The sequence below is a fragment of the Puma concolor genome, chromosome A2 (genome assembly GCF_028749965.1).
Source record: "Puma concolor isolate L17-30 chromosome A2, mPumCon1.1.hap2, whole genome shotgun sequence".
In the NCBI taxonomy this organism is placed as follows: Eukaryota; Metazoa; Chordata; class Mammalia; order Carnivora; family Felidae; genus Puma; species Puma concolor.
In genome coordinates, this window is record NC_141668.1 from 141,872,226 (window position 1) to 141,893,045 (window position 20,820).

Here is a 20,820-nt window from a genome sequence, read left to right on the forward strand (position 1 = left end):
GTGAATTTTTTTTTTTTAATAATTTTTTACTTACAGCCTTTTCTTTTCCAAAGGGGAGTCTTTGATTTTCTTCTGAGGCTGGATTAGTGGCGATGAGCTCATTTAATTTTGGTGTGGTAAATGCTGTATCTCTTCTTCAACTGTGAATGGTAACTGGGTATAGTATTCTTGGTTATGGGTTTTTTCCTTTCTATACTTTGAATATATCATGCCACTTCCTTCTGGCTTGCACGTTTCTGATGAAAAATCAGCTGAGAGCTTTCCTTTGTAAATAACTAGTGCTTCTCTCTTGATACTTTTAGAATCCTCGATTTATCTTTATTATTATTATGTGTCTTGCTTTGATTCATCTTGTTTGAGGCTCTCTGCTTCTGGGACTTGGATATGTCTGTTTCCGTCCCCAGGTTAGGGAAGTTTTCTGCTCCTTTCTGTCTCTGTTCTCTTTGTGGGACCCCGATACCAGTAATGTTAGTGTATGTGGACATGCTGTTGATTTCCTCTAGTGTATTTTTCATTTCAGTTATTGGTTCTTTTTTGTATTTTTTCTTTCTTTGTTGAGGTTCTGAGTACATGCATTCTTCTCTCAAGTCTGGTGAGCAACTTTATGACCATTACTTTGAACTTTTCATCTGGAAATTCTTACTTTTTCCATAGGGCTCCATAAATTATGTAGCTGGTCCTGGCTCTGACACTAACTATATATGTGTACGCAGGCCATTAGCTTCACACTACCTATTTTTTTCTTATGTGAAGAAGGGATCCCAAAATTACCCTCTTAGTGGGGTAGTGGTAAGGTTCAAAGGAAAACCAGAATTATTTCTGGGGGTCTTTGCAGCAGTGGGTATAGAAAGCAGTCCATATACTTATGCATCTCCTATGGAGTATCTCAGGATCAAATTAAAAGATTACTGGTGATACTCAAAGAGTTCTTGCTTATTTGGGCTATAGCCCCTCTATTTATCGTATGAAAAATTAGAACTGAGAAAATGTCAAAACACAAGGCCATGCAAGCACCTGTTACAGAAGCTGTCAGAGTGCGAATGAACAAAGCAAATGGTATCTTTGTATTATTATGAAAATGGTTTTGACTTTTTGAATTCCCCAGAAGGGCCTCCTTCCCAACCAGCAGCCCTTGGATCATTCTTTGAGAATTATTAATCAAATTAGCCTTCTATGGTATCTAATAGGACGATAGAGCTATATGCAGAGTGAATAACTATTTGCACAAGAAACTGTTTTTCTGTGAATGAATGTCTCTAATCTTATGTTCTAATCCTCTTCTGTCGGAAGGAACATAGGGTCTGCTTAAAAACTTTGACAGTAATGCTACAGATCAGCCTCTGAATCTTGAATACAGGATGCTGTGAATAAAGCAGTTTGCCTTTATAAGCGGTGCTTGTGTTCAGATACAATCAGTTTACTTTTGGGCGAGGAATTTTATCCTTAGATCATTTTTCTAGGAACTTCGTCCACCTCACAACACAGCTGACAGCCCTGAGAGTAGGTGTTAAGAGATCTCTGGGAAGACCAGGTAAATATCTAGTTTGTGCATTCAAAGTTCAACTCTTTGACTTAAGTGCAAACACTTGGGCCTCCAAGCCTGCTCACTGAAACATTTTTAAGCAGGTAAGATGATGATAAAACAAAACGCAAAGCACAAGGCTCTCTGGGAAAGGTTCACACTAAGGATATTGTATGTATGTATCCTTCATTTGTAGGTCATCATAATCTGAAGCACGGAACCTGCTATGTGCCAGGCATTAAGCTTCACTCTGTAGAGACTGGGACAAATAAGTTATCACTGCCAGTGTCAGCAGTGTAGGGGGGTGACAGTCCTGTGAACAAGTGGGTGCAACATGATGTGATACACAAGAACAGCACAGCTAAGAATGTGATGTCTGTCAGTGATTTTAAATGATTACCTCTAGGGGAGCCCGGGTGGCTTGGTCAGTTCAGCGTCTGAGTCTTGATTTCGGCTCGGGTCAGGATCTCCCTGTTCCCGAGATTGAGCCTGGCATCGGGCTCTGTGCTGACATGAGCCTGCTTGGGATTCTCTCTCTCCCTGCACTCCCAACACCCACCCCCCCCCCCCCGCGGCCGTCTCTCAAAATAAATATTTTTAAAAGATAAATGATGACCACTGGGATGAGTCACCAGTAGTTTCAAGGAGAATGACTTCTGAAGTGTCTGTTGACTGACAGAGCACTCAAAGGAAGTAGCATTTGCAGGGGCAAGGTGGTCTACAGGAAGGAATGGACTGAGGACTAGGATGACAGCTGCATGAGTAAACTTTGGCCGGACTGCAAAGGAATTTGGAAAGTGTACTGAAAGAATGGGTGACATCAGTAAGACTCGTGGCCAGTTGGATGTGGAGGTGAAGGGACACACAAAAAGGGCTCTGCTTTGCACAACTCAGTGGCTGGAGGCAGGCTGCGAGGATGAGTTTGGTCTTAGACATGCTAAATTAGAGGTGTGTGTCAGCCACCAGGAAGGGATACTAAGAGGCACAAAAAGTAGGTAAGATGGAAACTGAAAGGTAACTGGTGTTCACAAGATTGTATTACTGCTAGCAGGTGTTTAAATAGTTCAAATTTGCTTGAGTAATGTGGAAAAGTAATTTCTCTGGAATCCCTTATCTCCTAAAGAGTGGATACAGGAACACATGTCTTGAGGAGGTTTTTAATCGAGCTCACCTACATGGTATGTGCTGATCTAGTTCAGAATTAATTTACTCTTTTCTTGTGTGGGCCTGCGAACTACATTTGATTAATTTCAGAGGTGACATATTCAGCATGAGGCATAAAATAAAAATCACTGAGTAAGACAATCTATCCCCAAACTGAATCTAGACAAAAGAATCAAACAGTTCTTTTTAAATGACGTACCAAGTTCCTGTTTTTTCTCTTTCCCTCATCCCTTACCCATGAAATGTAAGTTTAGTTCCATTACCAACTTGAATACAAAATAACAGCAAAATCACAGACCTGGGCAGCAACATTAGAATTCAGGCTGAATTCATAGCAGCTGGCAGACCCCAAAGGTATTTGAAAAGCCAATACAGATTAGTGGGGAAAAAAATCTCTAGAAGCAGCCTTCATTTTATAACTGCATACCCTAAATTTTCATAGACCTGTAACGGCTGCCCAGTTACTTTGAAACCGTCATTATTTCCTAAAACAAACTCCAGAAAACTCTTTGGAAGCAGCCATTAATATGGCTTTCTTCAAATAAGAGAAAACCATGATTTGAGGTACAGGTGTTGACCTAAACTGGAAGTCTGTGGTCACTTCATGTTGCAGAAAAAATTGAAAGACTTAACCATAAGCTTTACTTTCAAATTGATTAGTATCTATGCTTCCAGAGTGGCTGCTGATTTAATGAATGTAACGGATGCACTGAGAATTTGCTGATGAAAGGAGCTACCTTGGAAATAAAACAGAAATGAAGATATCTAATTGGTGCCACATTAGCTAAAGGTCTGTGAGATTCTGAACAATCTGGAATTACACAAGTGATTTACAGGTCAATGCCAGTCATTACGTTTGACCCCAGATATTCATATACCATAAAGTTTACCTATGATCCTTTCTACTTTAGTAAGAAGGAAAGTATCTAGGTTTGAATACCATGTCCAAACAGACTGCAAACTCTAAATTTATCATTAATAAGTAACTTTCTCACTCCTAATCAATGAAACCATATTTAAAAATTTTTCTTCTAGGGGCACCTGGGTGGCTCAGCTGGTTGAGTGTCGGGCTCTGGGCTGACAGTGTGGAGCCTGCTTGGGATTCTCTGCCCTGCCCCCAACTTGGGTGTGCGTGCTCTCTCAAAATAAACAAACAAACATCCTTCTAAAAAAAATTAAAAGTCTTCTTTCCTAATAATTTTTACTGAAATTCAGTGTAGGGTATAAAAATAATTGTTTAAATAATGGAAATAATAATTTAAAATTGTTTTTGAAACATAAAATCTCAGAAAGCTTTCAAGTGTACTTTTGTAGGCCGGTATAGTGCTTTCACCTTTCTAGAACATACACTCCAGGAGTACCTGAAGCCTTGGAAGGGTGGGACACATTAAAACTCAAACAGATCTACAACCTGCCCCTGTAGACACTGGAAAAAACTCAGAATGGTCACAAGCAGATAGAGTCTGTCTTTGCCTTTCTACTCCTATAGCAATTCCACAAGAAACATGTTTGAATTTTAAAATTAAGAAATAGATACATACTCATCATGAACAATGGTGGGGCCGTCCCTTGTTAAGGCCTCTTCCTTGATGACATTGATAAGTTCGAAAGTACTGCTGATGGGGGCATCTGGGTTAGGCCATTTGGGACACTGGAAGTGCCGAACTTCTAGGACATAGTCATCCTGTAACCAATACAACAGAAGTCACAGCCCAGCCCATTAGATCTGTAATCTAATGACTAGAACTTGTTCCTGAGATAGCATAGAATTGAAGAATGCCCCATTAACCAAAATGGGGCTGGTAAGAAGAAAAAATAGTAGGGAGGCCTGCCTGCCATTAAAAAATGACCAGGTCATGTTAGTGAAACAGTAAAATTCTGTTTCATTCAGGTGACAAAATTGCAAGTGCCAATAAATTATGAGACTTTGTATCCTACTCTATCTTATCTATAAATTGAAAGGAAAAAAATGAGAGGTTAAATCATCATTTAAGTTATAATAACTTATCCTCCTCGTCCTTTCATATCCACCCCATAAGAAGGCAGTTGTTATACATCAAAATGTCGTTTACTAAAAAAAAAAACAAACAAACCAAAAAAAAAATCTTATCATCTGCAACACATTGCAATGTTTACATTTCTGGTGGCAAAGAAAATACTGAGCTCTAGTATATTGTTTTTATAATTAGGTCAACAGACCTATTTGTATGCATGCTCAATCAGAGGAACGGTTACATTTCATCTACCCAGCTGGAAAAAGCAAATATTTGAAGGAAGGAAAAAGGGAAGTGTACGTATTTATAATGAAGTCATACTCAAATGCCTGGGCCCGACTTGAGGTGGTAAGTTACTCTGTTATTACTTGGATGATGCAGGGCCCAGGTAGGGCTGTGACTGAGAAAGGCAGCTTTAGGTTACCTGTGTGGCTTCAAGGATAAAGTCATGGATGATAATTTGCTCTTCATTTGAGAGGCACAGTCTGTCTTTGCTGATAAGGGTGACGGTAAAGGCCTCACAGTTCATGGATTCTTCTCGACTTGGCCAGTATACAAACTCATCTTCTGCCTGTGGGAACCGCCCCCAAAGAAAAAATTCCTCTGCAGTGCTGTCAAACATTTGTTTTTGAATTTTCTTGCAAATTGATGTATCCTGTCTGTCATTTCCCATACCTCCCGAGTCACCTTTTAACTTGGGCACATAGAATTATATCCCCCTCTAATCATCCCAAGTTCAGTGGTCACTGTAAATTGTAATTGATAATAACCGTATTCTAGACTTGCCTCCCTACATCACTGTAACAACCAAAAATGCTCCCCCTAGAGGGGACATATCAAAATTAATCGACTTGGATCCTGTCTTGTTTACTATGATGTATTACAGAATATCTCTCAACTGGGGCTAATATATTATTTCACAATTGCTTAAGCAACGAAGACATCCTAGTTGTTACTTCCTGTGGCTTAACATTTCTACAGTTGATTAGCATTTTGCATAGGGATTTCATAAACGTGGTCTTAATTTTTACAATATACGAGGGAGGTGAGGGATTTTTATCATCTGTCTTTACAGACGAGGACATCAAGACTCAGAGAAGCCTGTAAATTGTCTCAAATCACACTTGCTACTAAATGGTAAGCAACAGAACCTGTCTGGAAAGAGGCTGTGCATAAATAAGCTTATGTTGGTTCTAAGTACAAAGTGCCTTTTCAGAGAAAAGTTAATCTAACCATGTTAGGTGTCAAAAGGAGATTAACACAGAAAAAGGCTTTCAGCCTTGAGTCAGGCAAGCTTTAAATGTTCATCTATTTTAGCATTAAAAATAAATATTCAGGCTCTTTACTTGAATTCCATCCCTGAAAACTGCAGAGGCCGAAGAAAAAGTGAAGAGATGTACAGGTGGGAGTCTTTGTGAGAAATACAACGATTAGGGTAAGACCCCTGACCCCCCCATCCCTCTTTTTCTCATCAGTCCAAATGGCAAACTCTGCTTTGCCTGGAATAGCTACACTTCCATGGGCATTTGCCTGAAAATGCTTAGATACTACTAGTGAAGTCAGAAATAATTCTGAATAATGTTCAAAACAAAGAAGGTTTTGTTTAATCTTACATTGTTGCATCAGAAATGAGCCAACAGTCCAATAAGACTTATCACCCTTTCAAGTTTCAATATAGCTTATTGCCAAGTACATTTTTATTTTTAAAGCTCAGCATAAGGGGAAACAGATTAGCAATTGGGTTTAGGCTATACAAAAGACAGTCTGTAACTGTCAGGGGTTTTAATACATTTTGTCCAAGGAAATGGAAGTTAAGACCCTTCTAACAGATACTAAAGATGTAAGGTAATAATGGACAAGGCCTATAAATTTAACCAATGCACAGAGATTAAACACGGGATTTAGGATTGAATAAATTAATCTGGGCCTTAATTTCCATATCTGAAAAGTGGGAATAACATTATGTACCTGTAAGAAATTAACTTGAATAGTAAATTATCAAATTGGCCTAATGACTGCCAAGGGGATTTTAATAAGCAAACACACACACACCAAAACATCTGACTACAGAAAGCAAATTAGGGAGAAACTGATCATCTTCAAATGCTATGAAAAATACATGCTACTTCTTAATTCAGTAGGACCTCTGGTCTCATGGTTATTTTGCTTACAAATACATTTGTAGATCAAAGATGCCTAGGCATATCTAGAACAGTGCATTCTGACCTAGGAACCCATGACTTGGGGCTAGTCACAGAATCATGGTCTTGTAAAATTACAGCAGTATGAAATAAAGCAAACAAAGAGAATCTGCAGACATTTTTTAGGAAAAATGTGCACTGACTTTCGACCCCAGAGCTGAGAAGGCAGACATTCAGGATTCTAGCCCGGTCTCTCTCAGCCTGAGGTGACCTGTTCCAGGGCAGTCCTGTGTCCTCACTGTCTGCATAACACGCGTGGACTCTTTTGGTCCAGCCTCCCCATACAAACGAGCCTGTGGGTAGAGGCTTTTGGTGACTGTCCTGTGATAAGTGACAATACCAAAACACTGACTCATCCAACAAATGAACGTTTTAACAACCCTAAATGCCTCCAATTTCCACACGCCAAACAGAATAGACCCCTATTGCCAGCTAATTTGAAAATTTACACTCCAGTTTTGAGTTGAAGATTCTCAATTTTGTTGCCATTCTCTCCTACAGAAGCAGTCGTGGTATTCTGAAACTGGAGCAAAATGCGACAAAGTGAACTTCCTACTGCCTGGGCACGCAGTCAAATGCATGTCGTCAAGACTAGGGGTTCAATCACAGGCTGTTCTTTCTCGATGAAAAAATTCACTGATCTGATACTTGTCGAAGCAGCTCCTCATTGTTTCTTATTTCCGTTTTTGTTTTGTGGGCTTACGTGTCCTCATAACTTCTGAAGACCCAACGAAGTCTGCCATTAAGTTTATTTCGATAAACTTGTTAACCCTTCTTTTATATGGTCTTAGGGACCACAGCAGGAAAGGACTAACTAAATAGAGGAGAAAAGGGCTGTAGCTCAGCCAAGGTCTTTGAAGCACCTTTAAACTGGAACAAAATAGCCTTTCTGTATCTCCTTCCCTGTAATGGATCTGCCTTGCCTAAGGTATGGGGGAAAGATAATGATAATTAGTACTTTAGATACGAATTTTTGGGGGAAGAACTGGGAAAACTTTGCTATGATATTTGTCCCACGCCACATCATAGAAAAGGATTAAAAGGTCACTCCGGTTTAAATCCTGCCTCCAATTATTCATGTATGCCCTTTAGGCAAGTTACTTCCCTCGATTTTCTTCGCTGTTAAATGAGATGATAATAGTATCTATGTCATAAAGTGGTAGAGAGGACTAAACAAGTTAGTACGTGTAAACACAGTTACATAGTTAGATGCTATTTTATTTTTCCCAAGGGACATATAGCAGCTCAGAGGTTAAGATCCTATATTAATGACGTTACTAAAAAAAAAAAAAAAAAAGGCTTTACAAAACCTTCCATGGCCCTGCCATGTACAGCATTAGAGAATCAAGTAATGGAACCGATGGCGACACTTAACTGTGAGACTACAAAAGGAACTTGCTCCAACTTCAAGAAGCGAAGTCTCAATACCCTCCCTAGCACATACAGACAGTGTAGCCCTGTGCTAAGGTATCAAAATGATTTATGCTTCTGGCCTCACAGGCTCATTAATATATAGCAGATGTGCTTTGCTTACCAAGCTCTGGTTGTCTGGCAGCATGACAATGATCTGTGCATTATGATCCCAAATCATTCGCCAGAAATCTTTCGTAGTATGTGGCAGAGGATGCTGGGTTATAATAAATTCATTGCTCCTATAATAGCCCTTCAGTTAGGAAGACGGAAAATCAGCAGTTACAAACATTTTATTCTGACGCTGGGGTAAGTAAAATATGTTCACGAAATAAGACGGCATTGTTTTGACCACACGAAAACAATTGAAAAAGGCAGTCAGTACATTTGGCTAATTTTTAGCTGTATATGCTAACATGTGTAGATATTTTTCACTCCACATAAATTTCCTCCTAGTTACCCCTGCTGTTTTTACTTAACGGCAATTTCAACATTTATTCAAACGCTAGATGGGTGAAATTAACAATAAAATAAATTCCTTAATGAACACTTCTCTTAAAGTATTTTTGTACCCCCACTGGCTAGGAGTCTTTTGTTAGAGGTCTCCGGATACAGAAAGCTAATTTTGATATTACACATCGAGAAATCATTTGAAAAGTGAAATCAGCCACATAGGTGGTATCTGCTCTTTAGCACCTTTTAGTTTAATTGAATTTATTTATAATTAACTGTTGACTCTCACCATGATATAAGAAGCATTAATGTAATCTGTTCCTTTCATTCCAGGCAATGGTGCAAGACCCACTCGAGCACGCTCGGCTATGGTATGGAAACAAAACAAAAACGCCACGTTTGCCTTATTACACACACACAATGTATAGTGCTTTCTGAGATTCACTCGGTGCATCACCTATTCCCCTGGATCCCCTTTCAGGTTAAAACTTACCTATATTTTTAACTAAGCTCAAGTGTTCTCCGCTAAGGAGAATGTCAATGGAATTTTGCTGCACAGTCCCAGGAGGGCAGAGGCAACGTAGGAACCAAATTTTACTGTGGGAGAGGTTTTCACAGCAGAGCATGAAAAGAACACTCTGTGCAGAGATGACAGGATTTCAGGTAATTTTTAGCCCCGGTTTGATATTCTTTCCATTATACCCACACGTTGTACTTCTGCTGTTTTGCCATAGCCTTATCCGTATCTTTCTCCTGGCAAAGGGCTTAGAAAACAGTGGCCTTTGTCAAGGAAAGATCATCTTTCCAGCGATCAGCCACACCTGTGTCTCAGCACACACATAGCATCCTCTGCCGTGTCCCAAGCTATGGATACAAAGGGCCCCGTCTGCATAGTGCCTTGACCTCAATAGCCAGGATAATGTAATAATGTATTCCGGTTGGACGGATTAGTCAGAGATCCTTAAGCTTTCTCGGAGTATTCATGCCACAGTGATAATGGCTTTCTTCATTTTTTTAGTTAGGATGTGGAAGTCCCACAACTCTGGGCTTTCGAGGTGAACCGAAGCTAGACTTCACGTGGCACCGAGGCAGCCGTTCACTGGCACTGACAGCCGCCCCTGCTAGTCTGATCAATGTGCCTGAATCTTCCTGGCAGAACTCTTCCCCTTGGTAGTAGCTGCCTCTTTACAGAATACATAAAATGCAATGAAAAAATACTAACACATTCCACCAAGTCAAATGGATTTTAAGATCTTACATGGCACGACCGAAGAGTTTCTGTTCTTTTCTTTGTTACACTCTTTCTGAGCACTAAAGCATTCCACATACTTCGCATTACATTGCGTGACCAGCTGAAAGAAAAGTAACGCTTTAGTCTTCATTCAAAGGTGTAACTGTGGACATGTTAACTGACCATAACATGACAATCATTTCATAATATAATGCAGGCATCCAGTCATTCCTTTCTACACCTTAACTGTATACAGTGTTATATAGCATTTGAATGTCAGCAGAGCTGGAAAACAACAAACCAATGAAACAGAAATTACAATTGACAGCATTTGATGATCTGGCGAAAAAGGTCCATCAGTAGTCAGATTACTCAAGAAAAAAAAACATTTTTTCTACCTCAAAGAACGCATTGTTGTGTTTCAGTAGTGCTTACTTCTGTCCATTCCCTTGGTGATGTGCACACCTGTCTCATTTCTACTATCAGGCCACAGGCTTCTGATAACAGGTTCTGTGTGGGTAGTAGATGTTTACTGAGTCAATGTAGACTTTCTGGCTGACAGTGTCACTGATTTTTGGAAGTTCCCCTCTGTAATTTCTCACAGGCACATGAGATTTGGGTGGGCCTACACTAGCAAAGACTGCTATATGGTCCTAAGAGCTAACTGTGTTTCTTGAACCTAACTCACTAGGTTCTCAGTACATTTCTGTTGAACTAAACTAACATTGTTCAAAGGCCATTATAAGTAATTAGCCCAGAAGTTTGGTTATTCTTCCTGTTCTTATATAGCTTGGTTGAACACTTTGTCAATCCCCTTTTTTTTGGAGGGCTGGGGTATATATCTTAATGGAACATATGGGAATGGCCTCCACCAAATGCTTTAGGACTACTGTCAAGGGCCCTGGATGTAGTTTTCAAGTTTCTGATACTTGTTTTTTTTTCTCTTGTTCTTAAGTTCTCAAGTGATTAGTGCTTACGAAAGAACCAATGACTTGGTTTCCAATGGAATGGGAAGATTTCTTTGATGAATTTTTTTAAAGTATGTGGAAACAAATATTGCAGGAATAGAAAAGGTAGGATTTAAGAAATGTTGGCACTTATTTATTTTTATTAAAAAATGTTTTTTTTGATGTTTGTTTATTTTGGAAGAAGAAAGAAACAGAGCATGAGTGGGGGAGGGGCAGAGAGAGAGGGAGACACAGAATCTGAAGCAGGCTCCAGCCTCTGAGATGTCGGCACAGAGCCCGATGTGGGGCTCGAACCCATAAACCACAAGATCATGACCTGAGCCGGAGTGGGAGGCTTAACCACCTGAGCCACCCAAGTGCCCCGTGCACTTAAATTTTTTAAGAATTAATTTAAAATTTTTTTTTTTCAACGTTTATTTACTTTTGGGACAGAGAGAGACAGAGCATGAATGGGGGAGGGGCAGAGAGAGAGAGGGAGACACAGAGTCGGAAACAGGCTCCAGGCTCTGAGCCATCAGCCCAGAGCCTGACGCAGGGTTCGAACTCACGGACCGCGAGATCGTGACCTGGTTGAAGTCGGACGCTTAACCGACTGCGCCACCCAGGCGCCCCAAGAATTAATTTTAAACATTGAAAACGAGCTACTACTGTGTCCTCATTATTAATGACCGCAAATGGTTTTTAGAATAGTTAGGATGATATAAAAGGAGAGCCAGAAATTTGAAATTGTTATGGAATGAAAAATAAGATTAATTTTGCTGGTTACTCTGCTTGACAATCTCAAACGATGGTTTCAGAATCTATGGAAAGTTTTTTTTTTTTTTTACGTTTATTTTTATTTATTTGTAGACAGAGATACAGAGCAAATGGGAAAGGGTTTGCAAAGAAAGAGGGAGACAGAATCCCAAGCATGCTCCACATTGTCAGGGCAGAGCCTGATAGGTGGCTCAAACTCCCCAACTGTGAGATCATGACCTCAGCTGAAATCAAGAGTTGAACACTTAACCAACTGAGCCATCCAGGCACCCCAAATCCATGGAAAGTTTTATCATGAAAACTAAAATTGCACAGATTCACCTCATTCTTTCCATTTTGATACAAAATGAGAAATTACATATAGAATTATGCAAAAAAAGGAATTTAAAAGACTAATGAGAGACATATATAGAAGAATGTGGAAGGACAGTGTTTGAAAGTTAGAATAAAAGACTGAGGTCTTACGATCTTAATTACTTTAAGGTCCTAATAGTCTGGTTTTTCACCTTTTCCTCAGTCAATTCCATATAAACTTTACCTACCTGTAAACTTCACGCCTCTATCCAAGCAAAAGAATAATCCTTTGGGGAAAGCTAACTTCTCGCTAGTATTCCTTAGTAACTTTTTTAGTTTCTGGATTATCTGATAGTCTTTCAGATAGCTTTATTTTGGGGACAGTGTGCCAACAAATAGTCATTCTTAATAAGGGTAAGACAGATTAATTCAAAAAGAATACAGAAGATATTTTTTGGCCTGGAGTGATTGACTCTTGAGTATTAGGTCTTTGTGGCCAAGGGCTGCTCATGTTTACACTCAGATCAAATCCTAAGTTGCTCAGAAGGAAATCTAGCACTGCACTGTCTACTTGGATACCAACAATTCATACACAGGTCAAAACTATTTCCTTCCTATTACATTTGAAGAATACAGAGGATAATCCCTTTTGGTCCATACATTCATGGAAAAAAGACATGACTCCCATATTGAAGATGTTTCTTTACTTCTTGGTTTGTTTGTTTGTTTTTTAACCCAAGAAATTTATTCGGAACACACCTTGAATTGTTTTTCCAGCCGCGTCTTTCCTCCTACTCCTGGTATGAGGATGCTGTTAACATAGCTATGCAGCTGATTTGAAGATACTTCAGTCTCCTTTCCTAGAATGGCTTCCAACAAGGCATCGTGGATGAAAATGTACTGCTCCTGTAAGGGACAGTATATGTCATCACTGAGAAGAGCTGGTAAGGGGTAGCCGCCTCAATCCGTCAGGCAATCGACCTCGGAGCAACTCTTCTAACAGGGACCTCCCTATAAATTCCTCCTGCACTTACCGCTAGGTGGCCTGCTCCATTTCTTACTGGTTTATCCCTTATTACTTATTTTAGGGTCAAGACTGTGTTTTCCATACTAGGCCCAAAACCGTAGGTTCAAGGGAGCATGCAATGGAGAAATGTGTTTAATGATCACCTTTTAGAACCAATCTACTTCTCACGCCAGACTGCATGTTTAGTTCCCCACGGCATCAAACACAGCACTAGATACAGCTGTGTCTGCTTCCTGAGTGCTGGTGTAGTTCCTGGGAAAGCCACACGTGAGCACCACCCAGAAATGGGAAACTGAGCCAATGAGTAGTATCATGGTCAGGACATCTTCCAATACAAACCTGTAAATGCCTTCAAGCCCCACGAGAGGAATTTGCCTCCTTGGAATCATTTAACTTTCAGTTACGGCATGTGCTAGAAATCTCGTGAGAGCACCTGAAGGTGCCCCTTACCTCAGTCTGGACGAGGTAGTTACGCTGTGTCCTGATATGCTTCAGGAATCCAAGGACGTTAACTGTGCTTTTGTCTTTTATCTGTTGCAGCATGCTGTCTATTACAATGTAGGTGCCTGTCCTGCCCACACCAGCGCTAGAAGAAATGAGGACACCCAACTAGGACGGTCATTCGTTTAACAGCAACCTGGAAGAGTTACCATCTAAATATTGAGTGAGCGGGGAAATAACCTTGCCATTTAGCTAACCTAGTAGAGTTGACACAAGTTATTCGTTGTGGACAGCATCCAAAAACTACATTAGGACATTTCCCACCTCAGGAGTCTTGATGGGGAGAAGAGACAGCCTTTATAAAAAGGCTGCATTATGTATTTGCTTTCTCAGCCTCACTTGCAGCTCAAGCAAAGGATGTTCAGTCGGGGATCTGCGAGGGACAGAGAGTGGCCCCTCTCGGCAGAGCTGTCCCCACACCAGAACTGTGTCCGCTGAGGCCCCAGGTAGGGAGTTATGTCCTTGGTGTCTAAGTTCACGCCTGCTCTTCCAACTCCCCGTAATTCTGGAAGCACCCATTATCTTTTCATTCTTTTAATGTTCACTTATTTTTGATGAAGAGAGCACAAGTGGGGGAGGGACACAGAGAGAGGGAGACACAGAACCCGCAGCAGGCTTCAGGCTGGGAACTGTCCGCACAGAGCCCGACCCGGGGCTCAAACCCACAAACCCTGAGATTGTGACCTGAGCTTGAAGGTCAGACACTCAACCGACTGAGCCACCCAGGTGCCCCACCCACTCTCCTTTCATTAAGCCCCCTTTCTGCACACCTCCCTAGTCTGCGCAGTATTAGAAAGTTCCTACCTAAAGGGGTGCCTTTCTTTAGTTACCCAGGTCTAGAATCAGAATGGCACACCTGGAAAATGTGGCCTCTTTTATTCACACTTCCTAATTGTTATCAGAAAAACAACACTAAGGAGGATCAGAGTTCTGATTAACAAGCTGCTTCTGTCAGAACCGCCTCTCCCCGCCCCCGCCGTGGGTTCCTCGTCTCACACAACTCCACTGATACCTGAGCTCTTTGACAGACTTTTGTCCGTTTTAGTGATTCCTCACTGGGTTAAGTGAAAAATGTAGTTTTCACGGGGTTTTAAACAGGAGATGGGTTCCAACATCTGCAAAGGACTTGCTTTGTGAGCGCATGTAATTAACAACAGCTCAGAAGAAATGCTTAGCTGCATGGCATTTTCTAACTCGCAGAATAAGCAGCATCTATTTGAATACCAAAGATAAAAAGTGAAAAAATATTTTCGCTGCTCGGGGTGCCTGGGTGGCTCAGTCAGTTGTTTTGGCTCAGGTCATGGCCTCGTGGTTCATGAGTTCAAGCCGGGCTTCACTCTGGCAGCACAAAGCCTGGTTGGGATTCTGTCTCTCCTTTTCTCTCTGCCCTTCCTCTGGTTGTGCTCTCTTTCTCTCTCAAAATAAGTAAATAAACATTAAAAAAAAAAAAAAAAAGCCTTTTTACTCTCACAATACATTTTATTATTTAGAGGAACCCTACAGAAAAGCCATATACAAAATCTCAAACTCTCTAGTGTAGAAAGCCCTGGACTTGTGTTTAAGGTCAGATTTTTAACCTCAGAAATAGCACATGATCTCTGAACATGTGGAGAATATATAGTGATTTTTATCTAACTGTAACAGGTTGTACTGGTCCCGGGTGACAGAGCAAGACTCCGTTTCTGAAGCAACAAAGCAGGGCCCCAGTAGTCCATGCCCGTGAGGTCCACATTTCCCTACTTTGCCCACTTCCAGTGTCGAATCCCAGGCACAAGAAAGAGAAGGATGTTGGCCCCACCTGCAGTGCACCAACACAGGGCCCATTTCCGGCGTGCGGGCTGCTGAGGATCTCCTCACAAAGGTCAAGACCGGGAGGGCGTACTCAGGAACTCCCATGTCAGGCCACTGTGTGTAGTGATACTGGATCACTACCCTTTCATTTTGACGACCCTTGGGGTTTCCCTTCTGACCCTACGAGAAAGGTGGGGAAAAAAAAGAGGTCTTTAAGCAGGGGGTAGGCATTCTGGTATAAGGAAATAATGTAAGGATCCAGGAAACAGGACCTTCCATTTCATTTGCCTTAACTACTTCCTGAACGAGGTACTTTCCTTTTGGTGGCTGTCTCAGGCCGCAAATGGAGATACCACCTAGCTGGATGGCAAGTATCAGACCTCTCCTGGGGGAGAGTATGGCTTAAGACTGTACCAGGTACGAACACTTGACGCTAGTTTTTTGGATTTAGAACCATCTCAAACACTGTAATTTGCCTACAGGGTCTCCATTTTCTGACTTCCTGCCCCAACTCCAGAAGGCTTTGGTCCTTTGCTTTCATCTGACAGTGGGCCCGGATTCCCATCCTTTCTCCGCTGTCCAGGTTGAACCTTCAGGAACCTAAGTGCTGGTCCTTGCTTTACATTCTTCACCAGCTGTGGGGAAGATCCTAAGTGCCAAATGATGGTCAATCTCCAGAGTCAAAGCAATAATAAATTTATCTGTCACTTTCATAAATGAATTTTTCAGAGTAGTTTTCCTTTAAGTGGCTCAGCTTTTTAAACTACTTTTTGTTTTCATTTTAACTACTTGGATGAAAAATTTCCCCAAATGGGTAACTAGCTGTTATATGTTTTTTTCTTACCACAAATACCTCTGAAAAGTTCACTTTTTTTTGTTTTTTTTTGAATGACTCGGGCTCATTACTCAACACTGGAGCATGTTAGGTGTTCGGCCCTGTACTACCAAGGCCTGATGACTTTCATTTCTGAAATCCTCTGTTAACTCTCATTTTCCTATTTCTTTCTTATTTTTAGTTACTACTTTTTCCTCTTGCACAAGACTCCTAACATTCCCATTTGACTTCCTCCTCCCTCTAAGCTGCTTCCAAAATAAGAATAAGTGGGCGATGCTTAAATACCTGAAGGGTTCCCATGGGCTTTTTACAAATGGGCTTTGTAACAGCTCTATCAGAACACAGATAAATACAATGCTACTTGATTATCATATGCTTCTGCCATTCTGGGAAAAAACTACATGTACAAAGGACTGTTAACCTTGGAGCACAGATAGGTTTCAGAGCCAATGACATTGTATATCAAAGTTTGAATAAAGGTGAATTCTTCTGGGGGCAGGAAGGCTGGAGTTTTAACACCTTCTCAAAGATGTGCAAGACTAAAAACAACAACAACAAAACACCACATTATACCCATTGCTACAAACAACAGCCATTCCTAAGTCTCTGTAGAGCAACTGTACATTTTCTTAATGAACATCTACCTAGAGTTCCTAGTAATGTTGCAGTGGTCTAGGAGTCTTGGTGCAACAGCAGCTTTTGAACAAGAGAGAACTTGAAAGCATTTTCCACAGGGTGTGAATCTCAGGATGTTAACAGTTACACAGACAAGGGTTGTATTAAGGCACTTTAGGAAGCACTGGGCAAAATAAAGTTGAAGAGGTTTCTTCACTAGCACTTTGGTCACTTGCGTGCCCTGTTCATTTCTAACGGAGAATATTTATTACCTAGCATTCATTTTCCATACCTATTAAACAGCAGAATCTGATTTTTGCAAGCATCTTGCAGGGTTAGCATTCCTTGGAGCACACTTTGGGAAATAATGCTTTAAAACTGTCAGAAAATTGCTATTAAAAAGCTCAGTCAACAAGCAGATGCTGCTATAGTTGCTGGTCACCAAAACCGAAGAGGACCTTTTTAAAAAAAACAAAACAAAACAAAAAGCGAAGCCTTCACTGGGAGATTACGGCATTTAATCAGGCCAGTTAAATTCTATTATGTGCTTTGCCAGTATCTTTCACAGCATACATTGATGTCAATCAAAGGAGTTGTGAAAAAACGTTTTTTAGAAATAGTTTTTTAAAGCCAAGTTGGTTATGAGAATTGGCCTTGGTTGTGCCGTTTTTCGTACAAGTTTAAAGAGAGATGCCCTGGCAGCCCACCCGATTCCTTCAGTACCTTCTTCACTTTTGTATTTCTGACTGAAAAACGACGCACAGTGTAGCAGGCGTGTACTTTTGTGCTCTTCAGTGTGACAATAATGTTTCCGTACTCCTCACTATTCTCTGTTGGCCAATACTGATCGCATTTTCGCTGCAAAAAGGAAAAAGTTGTTAACTGCAACTGCAATTGATGCCACGGTTGTACTGTCGATGAAGTGATTTCATAAGTCTTTAAAACCAGTACTCTGGCCATGTAGTTGACCGAGAAAGGAACGTACGGGCCCAATGGCTTATAGGCAGACATACCTCTGAAGTGGTTAATCGTGGGACAAGTGTGGGCAAGATCCTTTGAGAAACGGGTCTAGTATTCGTGACCGTCTTTCAACACACAGTGCACTTTAAAGAGGGCCAAAGAAAGAAACCTGTATTTGGCCAGTAAGAAATAGGGCTGGCTACGTTATAAAGGAGTTTACTTATCGTTTAGGAGTCTGGGCTGCATTCAGAGTTACAAGAGAGTCTTGTAACAATGCAAATCTTCATTTCACAACTTGGGTCACCAAAGGTGAAACGGGGACTCCACAGTCAAAGTGAAGTTGAAGCGACTCTGCCTAATGAACTTGAGGCTTAGCCTTTATTCCAGCCTACATTACCATCATGTAATGTAAGCTCATAATCTAATAACTCAAATATTCATCATCTTAAAAAAAGGTTCTCTCAATGCTAGGGTGTTTCAGCAGTGCTGCTGTCCCCTGCCTGAACTATCGGTAGTTCCCCCACTACACTGGGTTTCCTCCAGCTTCCCTGTGTTCCCTGGGCTTAGAAGGTCCTTCCCTAACTCCTTCTCGTCCCTCACTGTTCACATCTCACCGCAAACAAGAGCTCCTTTACAAAATCTCAGCCCCAGAGGATGTATTCATCCATTCTGCAGCATCCCCATTATAACGTTCTGTTCATTCCTACTGCCACATTTAATTCACTCTTATAAGTGCTGAGCTCTTTCCCACCAGACTACAAGCAAGGTACGGGCAGAGAGGATGCCTTTCATCGCCTTAACTCTTTACACCTGGTCAAGCTCCTAACCCTATGGCAGGTACTCCATAAATAGGTTTTGAATGAAGGTACATGATTTAAGATATTAAGCCAAGAGGCTCTTACTCTTCCTTTTTCCACAAGGTTCGTAATCATGATAATGATTCCAGTGTTTTGTTCCCAAATCATCCTCCAGAAATCTTCAAATGTAGACTTTAAAGGTCCCTGGGTGGCGATATAGGCTTTCGCTTTGTTGTAGCCCTTCAAAGATGACACAGCACAAAGTAAGATGCAAGGGTACCACACACCAGTTAATAATTCAAGTGCCTTCCAGATTGAATAGGCTGTGTTTTAGTAAAAGCTCTGTGCAGTATTAAAACACGTTCAACAGTCTCTGTGGCAACTCTTCAATTATCAGAAGCAGGTTTATAAAAACATTTCTGACTTACATCGACATAGTTTGCATTAATGTAGTCGCTGTGCTTAGAGTCTTTTCCTGGTAAAGGTCTTAACTTCACCCTACTGTGATCATCTATAGAGGACAAAAAAAGAAAAAGAAAAAAAAAAAAGCAAAAACAAAATGTGTAATTCAAAAACCACCAGCATTCTAAAGCAGAGAACAAGGCAAACAGGCAGTGCGGCATCTCCCAGAGTGCCCCCAGAGAACTTTGGCCAGAACAACAAGTAAAACTTCAAAGATACAGCGTTGAAACCCATCTTAAAACACAGGGACATTTCTACCTCATGCTCTGACCTGTGAGTGCCCAAGAAATGCAAACTGGAGTCCTTATTAGTTCGTGTAAAATGATTTCAAGTTGTAACCCTCCAAAATTTCCTTGTCCTGTATTTTAAAACTGAGGCTTTTGACTATCCATTGCCCTCTTTTCCAGTGATACAAATATAAAAAGGCATATTGTTCTATTAGGTCCAGAACACCAAATATCTATTTTCAGGAGATTCCTCTGCTAAATTCAGAGTCCCTGTCACCCCAACAGAACCTAAGTAACCGAGGGAACCCAGAGCTATTCCTAAAAGTAATCTCATTGCAGCAATCTGGCCAGCAATCAGATTTTAGGAACCACTTAACTTCAGCTTCTGAACACAAAACAGGGGAATGGATTATATGCCTCTTGTTACCTAGCAAAATATAGCTTGAATTTTTAGGACAGCCAATGAAATGAAGCGAAGGTCATAATTTTATCTTCCCTAGCTAGGAACAGAATGGGCAAAAGTTAAGTTTACATTTCTGGTTATAGTCCTAATCATAAAAGGCTATTCCAAAAACAAGTCCAATGAGTGGTTTAGTTAGCCTAGACATTAATGACCTCAAGACTATATATCAAGCACTTTTTGAAAGCACTCTCCATCCTTGGAACTGTGAATTGTTTCAGTTGTTCTGACAGGAGGCTGCGAGTACATTTGATAGGCACGGGGGCTGCCTGATAGAAACAGGCTCCAAATGAAAATTTTCCCCCAAGTTATCTGGACACCTACGGCTATGTCCTAGCTCGGTACCACTATATTGTATATTTTTCAGACTGACAAGAACACGTATTCCAAGTTGCAAAATTCATATTTAATCTGAAAGGCAACAGCCTTGGGAAAATAGAGGAGTATAGGAGGGGGTATGGTAGCATCCATATATACCTAAGAGTTGTAACGGCTCTGTGAGAGAAGCCTTTTCCTACTTTGTGTTTCTGGCTCATTAAGTTTAGTTGTTTCATGACATTTCTGTCCCATTTTTTGCCACGCTAAATTAGCCCTTAATATAGGGGTAGACCAAGATGATGGGTATTTATGTGCCCAGAATCTGACAAAATGTCATGAACATCAGAACCCAACTTTCTGAACCTACGGAAATAAAACTGTATCTAATGTGAATTTGTGAAAGCGAAACCACAAATGAACTGGTCAAAGTACAACCACATCGAAGCACAGGTGGTAAACTTTCCAGGAAATAGCATGACCCTTGGGCATACCACCCAGAAGCTGCTGTGATTTCCTCCCTCTTTTCTGCCACATACTTGTAGCCAAGAACTGAGGTCACCAGAAGTAAGGACTGTCAAGGTGGAGAGAATGATATGTGTGGACGTACTCAAGACACACATGTGTCTATATCCCTGCCTGACTTTCATGGTTAGAAATAAGGTATATTGATTGACAAATCCTTATAATCTCAGCAAAATGAGCCTTTACTGGGTTGGCCAACAAATACTGTCAAGAGTCCATACATTCAAAGAAGGGAGAGAAAAGCACAGTTTGATTCTTCTTCCTTGTTGTCCTGTTTACCTCATTCTCTCACATAAGTGAAACCAGTACTCT

At 40.8% G+C, this 20,820-nt stretch overlaps 1 protein-coding gene across 8 annotated transcripts in view; it reads right to left on the bottom strand.

Annotated features, from left to right (window-relative positions):
- Positions 1-20,820, bottom strand: part of PTPRG (protein tyrosine phosphatase receptor type G) — a 721,980-nt gene that overhangs the window by 13,923 nt on the left and 687,237 nt on the right. For all 8 annotated transcript variants that reach the window (XM_086697741.1, XM_086697739.1, XM_086697740.1 and 5 more), the window contains 11 exons: positions 18,948-19,030; positions 18,625-18,759; positions 17,486-17,620; positions 15,320-15,492; positions 13,471-13,606; positions 12,753-12,899; positions 10,003-10,096; positions 9,034-9,110; positions 8,416-8,544; positions 5,105-5,251; positions 4,228-4,370 (listed from right to left, as the gene is read on the bottom strand). In XM_086697741.1, coding sequence (XP_086553867.1) covers positions 4,228-4,370; positions 5,105-5,251; positions 8,416-8,544; positions 9,034-9,110; positions 10,003-10,096; positions 12,753-12,899; positions 13,471-13,606; positions 15,320-15,492; positions 17,486-17,620; positions 18,625-18,759; positions 18,948-19,030 — 1,399 coding nt within the window. The remainder of the gene's footprint in view (positions 1-4,227; positions 4,371-5,104; positions 5,252-8,415; positions 8,545-9,033; positions 9,111-10,002; positions 10,097-12,752; positions 12,900-13,470; positions 13,607-15,319; positions 15,493-17,485; positions 17,621-18,624; positions 18,760-18,947; positions 19,031-20,820) is intronic.